At 41.1% G+C, this 12,531-nt stretch overlaps 1 protein-coding gene across 22 annotated transcripts in view; it reads left to right on the top strand.

Annotated features, from left to right (window-relative positions):
- Window positions 1–8,927, top strand: part of LOC144373648 (uncharacterized) — a 39,255-nt gene extending 30,328 nt beyond the window's left edge. For 8 of the 22 annotated variants that reach the window (XM_078036682.1, XM_078036676.1, XM_078036686.1 and 5 more), the window contains 3 exons: window positions 219–290; window positions 3,414–3,495; window positions 5,643–7,742. In XM_078036682.1, the coding sequence (XP_077892808.1) occupies window positions 280–290; window positions 3,414–3,495; window positions 5,643–6,134 (585 nt within the window). In that variant the 5' untranslated portion in view covers window positions 219–279 and the 3' untranslated portion in view covers window positions 6,135–7,742. The other 14 variants (XR_013433245.1, XM_078036695.1, XM_078036684.1 and 11 more) reach the window with 12 other exon arrangements.
- Window positions 8,928–12,531: the final 3,604 nt, after the last annotated feature.

Raw genomic sequence — 12,531 nt, 5'->3', positions numbered from 1 at the left:
TTTATCTATCTGTATCTATATATCTATATATCTATGTCTGTATCTAGCTCGCTATCTATCTATAAAGTTAGGGCTGATGCATTAAGACTATGTAGGAATAACAGTTAACAAAGAGACGTAATCTTTATTTGAAGGTCCTTGGAAAGATCAATTATTGCTACAATTAAGAAATCATAACCAGTTGACTTGTATCTAATTTTTCCTATTTTATTTTATAGAGTGCTGTGTGGAGTGCTCCTCAGCCTTAGAGATTCACAGATATTCAAGAACACAGTGTCCATGGTTTGCAGGTATCACTCCTTTGATCCTGGAGTTTTTTAAGTCTCTGGGCTGGGGCTCCATCCCAGCTGTCTCCTTGACCTCATCTGTTTGTGGAGCCTGCTGCCCAGCAGGGATAGCAGGAGTGGTCTTGATGTTGAGAGGAAGGGTCCCTTCACCTAGGATATGGGTGCCTCAGAAGAGACTCCTCCCTTTTTATTGCCCTACTTGTGTAAATGCCACTAAGACTGTAAACGGTGCTGTGTGGGTGTGTGGCTACTGGCCACAGGCTTTTAAATAGATTCTAAGTGTTGATGTTCTAGCACCCTGAATGATTCTAAGATGATGGAGCATACATCCTAATTTTTAAATTATCAAGCTAACTGTCATTGTGGTGAAAAAAACAGATACACACCAGCTTTTTGTTGTTGTTGTTAAAAACAATCATGAACATGGAAATCTGTGAGGATAAGTGCATGGAGTACTGCATACATGGCATACCTTAAGGGTGTCTGAGAGGCAAAGCACTCCCCTGTGCTAGGCGTGTGAGTAGCATACCATTCACCCCATAGGCACAGCCGTAGGCATGAGGCCACATGTTGCAGTACCAGCACTTGGTCCATGGCCCCTCCTTGACTGGTCGCTGCCAGGACAGTTGGACAGAAATTGTATTGGTGGCTGCCTATAGTCTGCTTAGCTATTGCCTAAGTTTATATACATGGTAACTGTGCAATAAAATCAGACCCGCTTCCTGCTTGGTCTCTGAAGGTCTTGATTAGCAACTGTACAGCCACACACTCCTCTAACCTGTACCATGTACCTCCTCACTGGGTGAGAGAGAGCCCACAGATATCCATCTCCAGGAACTGTGATTGACATGGTGATAACCAGGAAGCAATAGTATGATGGTTTTAGTTTTGCATCTGAATCTATAACATCCTCAGTTCACCTTGGCAAAATCACTTAATTCCAGTTACTTCAACTTAGAAGGATTTTCTGATCCTTGACAACTAATTTGATCTATATGTTTCTCACCCTTGACCATGAACTCTTCATTTGGATTTAGAAATCGTGATTAAGTTTCCTAATCAAGTATTAGTGTCTGTGACTAAATCAAGGTTAATTTTAGTGTGCCCCTAAAGCCCCTTCAAGTGTGAATATGAAAGTAGCAAGTTATGTGTTTGTTGCCATGTTGGAGTCAACACAAATCAAATATGAATTATGCCCTATCAAAATGTTTAATTATTGAATAGCCTGAAGAGGTTTTCTGTTTTTAAAAATGATTTACTGTTTTTAAAAGGGACAATATAAAAAAAGATTCTCTTACGCCACTTATCCTTAAAAAACATGGACAAATGATGCATTATAAAGTAATATGAACACTGGATAAGCCACAAAATACAGAGTTATTCTTACACTGTCAGCTCTAATATCCATGAATATATCAGAGCACTTACTTATGATTTTTTAATGTAAGGAAATAATCCACCATGAGTGAGAATCGGCAGGCAAATGACATCAGGATCAGACATTCAAAAATTTTACAGAATGAAATGGTGTAAAAATTCCATAGTAAAGTATGCTTAAAGGGGAAAATTGTTAATGGAATAAAAGTCATAAGAAAACAAAATGAGAATGTTGAATTAAAAGGTCAATTTAGATTTTGATATTTAACAATGGTAAACTTCACAAAAATAAAGGAAAATTGGAAAATTGGAGGAAGTACCAAAGAGCGGTTTAAACCCAAAGAACATGTTTAACTAGAAAATACATGAAAATATCCATGGTTTAGTTGAGAGCCATAAAGATATGGAAGGGAAGAAAGTAAATGTTCAGCAAATTATAGGACAAAATAAAATCTTGCTGTATATCAAATAGAATTTTCCTTAGAAAAAATGTGGTTGGGAATAATAATCAAAAAAAGACTCTGAAATGTTTGAAAATCATAATTTAACTAAGATCAATGAAAATAATTCTTCACTTAGGCATATTATAGATTTAAGAATACTAGGGGGCTGAGGTTGTGGCTCAGTGGTAGAACGCTTGCCTAGAATGTGTGAGGCACTTGGTTCGATCCTCAGCACCACATGTAAATAAAATGAATAAAATAAAGGTCCATCAGTGTCTAAAAAATATTTTTTAAAAGACATTTAAAAAAAGAATACTAGGAAGAAGAAAATTTACAACAATTGGAAGAAGAATATGTTTATAAAAACAAATCATAAATGTATTATTTATTATTCAATACCAGTAGTAGAAACCAGAATAAATTCTACTGTATGCTTAAACCGTGCCAAAGTAATCAAAGTAGAATTTGATTCCCAGCTAAGCTATCATCAAGGGTGTCTGAATTACAAACATGCTTACATGAATATATAGGGCATGCACTGTAAGCCTTGATTTCATAAGTAATGAGTAACTGCTAGGGTATGTTAAAACAAGGTAAAGTCCTAGTTTAAAATTGATTTGTGTGTGTTCAAAGAAAACTCAGAAAGATAGATATATAATACTATAATAACATTTACACAGTAAAAGTTTAGAGAATTAAAACATTTTAAGGTTATTCAGTTACTGGGGAAAAAAAAGAGGTGCTGGATAAATTTAGACTTAACATTTTATTTCCATAATTCAGTTGTGTGAAACCACAATAGGAAATAAAACATATCAATAGAAGGGAAGAAATGAAGTAACATTAAGGAAGGGTAGAAACATTGACCAATAGAGTAGCATGCAGGGAAGGACTAATTGAAAAAGCTAAAGTATAATAAAGTCTTACCTAGGATTGTACACAGCCTCTTCAGTTACTGCCATTTGCATCATGCAGCCAGGACTTTGAACTCTCCTTCTGCCAAATGTGAACTGGGTGAATTCTCTGAATCTCAGTTTCTTCTATAAAATGAGAATAATACTACTTATCTTAAAGGGTTGTTTTCAGAACCCACAATGAAAGTAGGGCTTTACCATAATCCCTTACTTTGCATCCTTCGCTCATAGTTTTAACACCACTTCTTTTTTTTTTCTTTTCCTTTTTTTTTTTTTGTAATTCTTAGTGAAACAGCATTTAACATCACCACTTAAATTTTGTGTCAAAAATACATTTGTAAACTACTAGCATATTAGAATTTTGTTATCTATGACTTCCTTTATTTTGCCAGATCCTTTCTGCCACGATTGGCAATGCCTAGCTCATCTTGCAGATTGGCAATGCAAAATAGGCTGCATGGGATTCAGAATGAAGTGAGTGGAATAGACAGGTGATAATTTACCTTTCCTACCATGTCCTCTTATTCCCTGTTTTCCTGCCTCCATTGATAGTACATATTTTGAATCTTCTGAAGTTCACATTCTCCTTATATTTGGTGTTTGGACAAATGGAAATAGGATGATCACTCCAAAAAGTATTTAGACTCAAACATAATTCACATTACACATTGTTAAAATAAGTTGATTACTCTTAAGTCTATGGATCACTATAGTTTTAATGACCTACAATTCAACATAACCCTACCAATGCCCTAAACTTTAATTTTCAATGCATTCAATGAACTAATAATGTATCTGATAAGGGGTTAAGTGCAAAAATTGTTTTCCTGATACACATACACCTGAAATTTTATCCATCCACTTGTTTTTATATTTTCATCTCCTCCTCCATATCTCATACTTCCTGACATAAGGAATACAAACTTTTTGGATTACAGAATTTTCACACAGGAAGTTCCAAGGATGATGGCCTTTAGCCTATAAAATCTTGGCAAAATATATTGAAGAAGTACCAATGTTTTAAATTGAATAAATCATGAAGAAAATTCAGCAAAAGAATAACTATTATTTAATTTTCAGTTGCTTTTAGGACACCATTAGAAACTGCACAAATACAGGGGCTGCTATTTTTAAGGCCACAACAGCTAGCCAAAGTGGAATCCCTTCCTGGGGATGCACAGTGCTAGTGGGATTCATTGCTGTTGAAAAAGCATCATCTCATGACTTTTCTCTTTCCTTCCTTCCAACTGAAATACTAATCATGATACTGAAAAAAGGAAGGCATGGAGAGAAGGAAGGGAGTTACAAAAGCAAGAACACATATCACACACTACAGTGCTGCTATTTGAAAAGAGTCACATAGATCTGTGCATCAGATAGCCCTGAAGATGACAGTGTCCTTGTCCAAATCAGTGTATTGCATTTCTAAACTACATTTCAGATAGAAGAATGACCTGGCTGACAGCAATGTCCTGCAAAAGGTGCCATATGGGCTGACCCTAGCCAGAGCTGAACTGGAGATGCTGACTGAGAACCTGACGAAAGAGTTGGCCTATCTGAAGTAGAATCAATCATGAGGAGGCCAAAAATTGATTTTTTTTTTTCCTTCCAGATCTCAAAATTAAAACATCAGGTTTGCAACGCTGGAGTTAAAACACGACCTCTTTAAGTAGCCATTTGTTTTGGATGTGCTCGTGCATGTACATTGCTGATACTGCTGTTTATAATAGTTCTTACTAAGGTTTAATTCATCAGAGACACATTCTGATTTTGTCATTTTCATTACAGGTAATAAATTAGGAAATAAAGAATTTTAACTCTCTTGATTTAGTGATTTTGAAATTATATATTATCAGTGCCACACATGGCACTCTGATGGACCACAGTGTATACCAGTGACTGTTGTAGAGAATAGACACTGGCAGTAAGTTTTTACTCAGTATTCAGTGATTCTACCAATTCTGCAGGATTAAACACATCTTGCAGCCCTTGGCTTAACAGCTGTAGATAAAATCTATCTAGCAACTTGCATACCAAGCCTCCCCTTCCTGTACAGACAGGACAGTGGATTCTCTAGAAGGGGAGGATTAAGTAATCCTTCTGGCCCATAGGCACAGCATATAGAGTCCATGGTCACTTAAATATCCTGTGAAAATATCTTTAGTTGTTATTTTGTTGTTGTTGTTTGGAGTCTTAAAGGCAGTTTCCAGGACTTGGGGTCTGTTCCCTCTAAGGCGGGGAAAAGACGGGTCCTTGTGAATCAGGATGATCTTGACAAACCACAGTGAAGAATTCATGTGGCTTAGTATATTTGCAAGTTCATCCTACAGGTGTATGTTTGTGACCACCACAATGTGTATTCCTTTTAAATGACTGAACAACACTTGTACACTGCACCCACAGTCCACGCAGGAAGTGGCTGGGGATGGTGAGGTTCTCTCCCAAGACCGCCCCAACCTAGCAGACAACCTAGTTCCTCAGTAGAGAGGCTATATCAGGGGATGGCGTGAGCAGCCACACAGTGGCCTCATGGTTGAGCGAGACATGGCAGCTGGGGGAAGCATAAGGTCCTGGGCATCTGCCTGGGTACGACTGCCTCCCGCATTCTTCTTCCTGAGCAGGCCAGTCGGCCAGGCGCAAGACCACGGCCTGGAGCCTCCACCAGAGACGACATCCCAGCTACTGGTTACCTTATCACTCTGACACCCACTATTCCATGCCCTTGCTGCCATGCCAGCCTGGAACTCTTCGCTGCAGCCAAACAGACTCCCCACATGGCCACTGGATGCCACTTTCACTGTCCTGCAGCTGGCCCCCACTTACTTCTGCAGGATGAAGATGCTCACTGCTGGACACTGCCTGTTGTTGCTGCCCCTGCTTCTGAACTCTTATGGTGCCACCACCATTGTGCAGCACTCAAACTTCCAAACTCCAGATGGACACCAACCATGCCCAATAAGGCCCCAATGTCATTGTACTTTACACCACACCTGCTGCCCGACCCCTATACAGAGGCTGGACCCCTGATGCAGCTGTATGTTGCTTCCGCCCCTGCCAGACTCTGGAGCTCCACCCTGCTGCCACCAGACTTTAACGTGGATACTAGACAGTGACACTCAGTACTGGGGCCAACTTCATTGCAACTGCAGCCAAACCCTTGTCACTATGGCAGATGAAAACACTCATGGCTGGAAGCATCTGTTGTTACAACCACTGTTTCTGGATTCTTCCACGGTCACCGCCACCATGAGTAGGAAGCAAGGAACTCCCCTAAATCAGAGTTGCATGCTGACACCGCCACAGTCGCCCCCACCTCACACCAATACTCAACTCCTGACTTTCGACGCCTGATGCCCTATGCCCACAACAGCTGGATGCTGCTCTTGCCACCATATGCCACCATTTCATGATGGTGCCATTGCAGTGAATTGACCCCAACGATGCTTCTCTGCTCAAGATGTATAAGAGCTGGGAAACTGATCGTTCTCCATTACAGTCACCTCACCAAGTTCCACTGCATGCTGCCTGCCTTTTGTCACCCCAGGACCAGACACCAGTCCTCAGGACCCTAGAGGAGTTGTGGCTCTAACTCAGGGAACTCATCCAAATAAACAAGTGAGCACTCTCAATAAAGGCTGCAGTCCTCACAGCAGGCAGTGGGTGGGACTAGGTGGGTCCAGCTCACTGGTGAGAGGGTGGGGTTAGAGCCTGGGAGCTGCTGGCAAGGTCTAGACCTGATCCTGTAGGGCAAGATAGCGAGGGATCTTTGGCTGCTCTGGAAGTCTAGCCCTGGAAGAACCTTCTGGTTCTTTCTCCTGAACTTTCCATGGTGTCTCCTTCTCCTACTCCTCCACTCTTCCCTGAGGAGACTCTGTGTCCTGGACATAGGGTCATCTGGGCACAGGGTCTCTGGGCAGTGGAGTGAGGCCCCAGTACATTGCAGCAGGCTGGGGACAGCCAGACTGGCCATACCTGGACCTGTAGGAAAAATAGCCTATTGGGAAAATACCCTCCTAGATCTACCAAATTTAGCCTAACACTGGCTTCTTCCAAGAGATTATCAAGAAAGGAAAAACATAAGTAAGCAAGTTTGTCTGGCTAAGGGGTGGTTTGAGGAGAAGTAAAGACTTCAGATTGGGTAGAGCTGGATTTAAATCCCTCTTAACTGGGTGACCTTGACCAGGGTGCAGAACTAGGTACAACCTTGGGTTTGCATCTGGTAGAGTAAAGTTGGGTGAGGAGGATAAGCCAGGGGTAAAATTAAGCTGTTGAGCAGTACCTAAACTTTGGGAGCCAGGAAGGCATTTGACATGATTTCCATGCAGAAATATATTCTGAGATTAAAGTCAACCCACTTAGAGGTGCACCTTTGGAAGGCAACTGACCTGTGAGCAGGCGGTTGAATTTACTTCATTTTTTAGATGAAATAATAATATATGGAAGATCATAGGCCGATGTTGGGTCAGGCTTGTGAAATTATAGGCTGTTTTCAAATTTGTTAAATCTACATAGTGCAAGCCTCCTGGGATATCCCCCACCTCTTGTCACACCCCCACATAGAGCACTATCTACAATCCCTTACTCTAATTTTTAGAGTGTCACCAAATATGTCAACGCATGTATGTACATAGGCAGAGATATACATTATGTAATACTTTGTTCCTTTTAGCCTGCTTTGGGACCTCCTGAAAATAAAATCTCTTATTCTTACGTACATTCTTTTGCAGCTTTCCCTCCTTAATTGGTACCCCTTAAGCTGAGCATCAGGAAGAAGGAAACACCAGAGAAACTCAAAGATCCGAAGGACACCAACCCTGCTCAAGTCACTCTGGAAGCTGACTAGCCTGAATGTGCCCAAAGCTTGAGGAAACATCAGCCCTGCTTCAGCCACTCTGGGTTGGATGTACAAGGTGAAAGATACACTAACCAAAAGGAAAAATGGACTGTTTCACTCTTTAAGACAGCTCTCATACTGTCATTGCCACCCCTTACTTCTGCCATATACAGAGTCCTTTGTTTTTTCTTGACTCTAGGACTGATAACAATCAAACACATAGTTAATAATATCAGAAAACAAACGCATGTACCAGTTCAATCCTGAAAGGGCATTGCAGTTGAGATCCAAGCTCACTATTTGGAGGATGGTTTCCTTTTCTTGGTGGATTCAAAAGCTTAATTGACATAGCATGGATTGTGCTCTGAACTTGTGTATTGCTTCCATGTTTGTTTCCTCTTTTCATTAAAACTAGTGGTTCTACAATAGAAGCAGGTTTCCTTTTTAAAAAAGAGAAACAACAACTATGATATTACATTATATAAAGCTTTAAGCCAAGAAGATAATAATGCCCTTTGACTTAGAGGATTAAATAATGAGCATCAAAGGGGGTAATGCTGTAGTTTCCAAAAGACTCCCACCTTAATTGTAACACACAAGTCTCTCTCCTAATCAGGAAGAGATTATTTTAAGAAGTCAACAAAATTTCCAGAGCACTCATTGTGCTTTGAGCTCCTTTTTGTTGTAAAGGCCAGGTTTCTCTTTCTTGTAAGAGTTAGGCCTGCAGGGCTGGGGTTGTGGCTCAGTGATAGAGCACTTGCCTCGCACATGTGAGGCCCCTTGTTCAGTTCTCAGCACCACATAAAAATAAAGGTATTGTGCTCATCTACATCCTAAAAGAAAATAGTCTCCGACCAAGTTTTTTGATGTGCGAAAATTTCTGTTTTCTGTGTAAAACATTGTGAAACCTCTGTCCAACCTATGAATGTGGAACAAAGTTAAGTTATATTAAACATTGTGCTGTGTAACCACCCACTGCAATGTTAGAGAATTTCCAGACCTGGGGTCCAGAGCTTGTTTGGTGTTATCCCCTCTGGGTTGCTGCAGCTTAAATAAATCTGCTTCCTCCAAATTCCTCAGGTGTCCAGACTCATCTTTCCTGCATCAATGCCTGCTTGAAATGCTAGAATGTCCTAATTCTTGAAGGGCCTGAAGAGACAGTCTCTCAGACTCTGTCACAGTATGAATTCTAGGAATGAATTCACAGTATGAATTCATCACAATGAATCTAATTTCAGGTTTCATTATAGGGACTTCCTGGATGTAATATCAAAGTTGCGTGATAAAACTTGTATACGTCTATTGAGTTGCCATGATATACTCCATAAAGATATATAAATGACATATTTGAATAAAAATTTAATCTGGGGGAAAATATGCTTTGTGAGAAATCTAAAGCCATGCTTGCATTTTGCGTTATTTTAAATATTATGCTGTAATAATATTATATTTTATTATTACATTTTTAAATCTGAAAAAGACATCAGAATTTTGTACCATAATATTGTCAAAAAGGGAAAATTTTATTGATTAGAAATATGCTTTCCTGTTTTTAGAGCTAACAGTTGAATTAAAGTTTTGCACCAGACACCAAGTCCATCAGAACCTCAGTCTGGTGAAACCACATCTTGGTGCCTGCCCAGGCCAGTGCCCAAGAGCAGGTCCCAGAAGGAAATCAGGCTGGCTCTTCCCAGAGCCCTCTGGACAGAGGTTGGCCTCCTCCACTCTTTGTGTTATTTTTTCTCTTGATTGCTTGGCTCCTCTCCATGCTCTTCAAGCTGTCCTCTCCCATCTTTGTTGTTCAGTGACATCACCTGTCATTCATGTTTTTATAGACCTCTGAGGAAGAGAAAATCCACATGGATTTCAGAATGGCTCAAGATGTAAATGACTGGTCATCATTGGACACCCTAAAAGGGGATGGTATTGATGGCACAGGGGTACAAATCTCATGACGGGCCAGAAAACTCATTTACAGAGCAGCCAAAGGTCTATGTAGATCCATAAAATGGCCACAAACAACCTGAAAATCTAGGTAGTAACTCATCTGGAGCAGTCATAACCTCTTTCGGCTGGAGAAATATCAGTGGCTTCTTTTGGAATTGAATTAGGTGCGAAAAATAGCTCCTATGCCATTTGGTTAGGAAAAATGGTAATGATGATGAAGGTGATAATGCAATAGCTTATATTCATAGACCACTTTGCATACATTATTTCATTGAATATTCACAAAGTCCTTTCACTGACTGTCCTAGTCAGTTCTAGCTGCTACAACAAAATACTCTAAGCTTAAGAAACATTTATTTCTCCCCATTTGGGAGGGTGGGAAGTTCATGGTCAAGGTACTGATAGATTGAATTCTTGGAAAGAGCCCTCTTTTTGCTCATAGCTGGCTGCCTCTCACTGTATTCTCAACTGGTGGAGAGCAAGTAAGCCCTGGTCTCTTTTTGAAATTCTGAGAAAACTAATCTCATCTTGGGAGACATGCCCCGCGCCTCCCCACCCCCACCCCCCACCGGCCTATGGAAATCTGATTACCTCCCAATGGCCCCACTTCTCTTGGCATTAGGGCTTCAACATGAATTTGGAGGAGACACAAACATTCAGTAGGAAATGCACTGTGGAGTGTTGGGCATATTCTGTATCTTCTCTGTGCTTCTGCTGCCTCATAAAGAAAAAGGATGGTAATAACTCCTGGTCAATGTGTGTGTGTGTGTGTGTGTGTGTGTGTGTGTGTGTGTATGATTACATTGAATTAAAAACAGGTGATTAGATGATATATGCAAGTAATCCTCGATTTAATAAAACTGAATATACAAACACAGGTGTCAAAATAAAAGCTGAAACCAAGTTTAAGAAAAAATTTCAGTGTGGGAATAGAAAATATTTCCCAGGAAGAGGATAAAAATGGAGTTTTTTTTTTCCTGATATCAACTTTTTAGGAGATCTAATAGATATTTATGAAATTTAACATGACAATTTAGAAACAGTGATATATGCTTATATTATGCATGTATTACTTTATTCTGATTCCACATTTAGAAATCAATTTTTAACTAAAACTCATCATAGTCCTCTCCAACATTGGTGTTTTTTTACCCTCTCCAAAACAAATTTGGAGTCTTAAAGGCAGTTTCCAGGACTTGGGGTCTGTTCCCTCTAAGGCGAGGGAAAGACGGGTCCTTGAGAATCAGGATGATCTTGACAAACCACAGTGAGGCCTTCATGTGGCTTAGTATATTTGCAAGTTCATCCTACCGGTGTATGTTTGCGACCACCACAATGTGTATTCCTTTTAAATGACTGAACAACACTTGTACACAACACTATCCATAGACTCAAACCCAAGGCCACATTCCAAGGAATCTTAGCAATCTGTACTTTCTATCTGATCTACCCCAAGCATGAATTGCTGATTTAATAAGAAGTAAAACAAGAAATAAAGACTGTGTTGAACTTTGTTAGTAGAAAATAAAGAGTTTTTCCAACCTCAGACCCCAGGACCACTCAGCTGTGGCCCACATTTGGTCACCCTGTCCATCAATGCAGTCAGTACCCTGACTCCAGAGGCAGGCAAGATCTAGGAGGGTGTCCATTTTTCCTCCCTATGCAGCAGGAAATGGTGACAGAAAGAGGAAACTGAGAATTTCCCAGCCTGAAAGCCTGTGGGGAGGCCCATGTTGGGGGACATAAACCCATCTTCCAGCCATTTTCTCAAAAGCACTATGATTTCGTGACACTCGGGAAGTGGAGGAGCTTCTGGTTCTGGCCACTCCAGAGGAAAGTTCAAGATAAGTGCCAATTCAGCTGTGTGGCATGAGGAAGGACCTATAGACTGAGCCCCAGGACCATGTTCTTGGCAACCCAACTCCAACTTTGTCACCCACTGCAAGTCTGTGCTGCACTGGCCCATCAGGTGATTCCATTACTTCCAGGACCCTGATTCCCAATGCAGCCTACTGGGCAGCACCTCGAACTGGGTTCAGAAGGATACCATGCCAGGAATTCTCCCACCAGGAGAGACGAGCACTGCCACAACCTCACCCAGCGGCCTTCACTGATTATTGAAGGTCCAGTGGACCCAGAAAAGGCCATGGGCAATGCAAGGGGCCCAAGGAGCACCCACTTGGGACAACAGTCCCAGGTGAGGCTCCCTCCAACCTCACTCCTCCAGGTCCCCACTCACTGATATTTTGCCCAGTTCAGAAGCAAGCCCAGAACTCCACCAGTGAGGAGGGGGGACAGTTCTTAATAGCTGAGCATGGAGGAGCATGCAGGGCTGCTCAGTGGGTTATGGGAAGCTTGAGCTTGAAACCTCACAGCTAAACCTGGCAGGGTGCCCTTCCATCCAGGAAAAGCCAAGACCCATGACAACTGGAACCTCCAAAGAGTGAATGCTGAGTGGATCTCTGGGTCTGTAGGTGTCTGCGTTGGATTAGACTGGTGAAAGGTGACATATCTTACACTGTAGGAACAGTAGGAGGCCTAGTATTGTCCCCAGAACAGCTAAGCAATGAAGACAGTCAAAAAATTGGAGAGCTGGGGTTGTGGCTCAGTTGCAGAGTACTTGCCTAGCACGTGGGAGGCACTGGGTTCAATTCTCAGCACTGCATAGAAATGAATAAAGGCCTGTTGACAACTAAAAAAATAAATTTAAAAATGGGAGAATCTTGATA

This window comes from Ictidomys tridecemlineatus, unplaced genomic scaffold, assembly GCF_052094955.1.
Source record: "Ictidomys tridecemlineatus isolate mIctTri1 unplaced genomic scaffold, mIctTri1.hap1 Scaffold_450, whole genome shotgun sequence".
Lineage (NCBI taxonomy): Eukaryota > Metazoa > Chordata > Mammalia > Rodentia > Sciuridae > Ictidomys > Ictidomys tridecemlineatus.
Note: the sequence above shows the minus strand (reverse complement) of the source record. Positions and strands in the feature narration are given on the sequence as shown.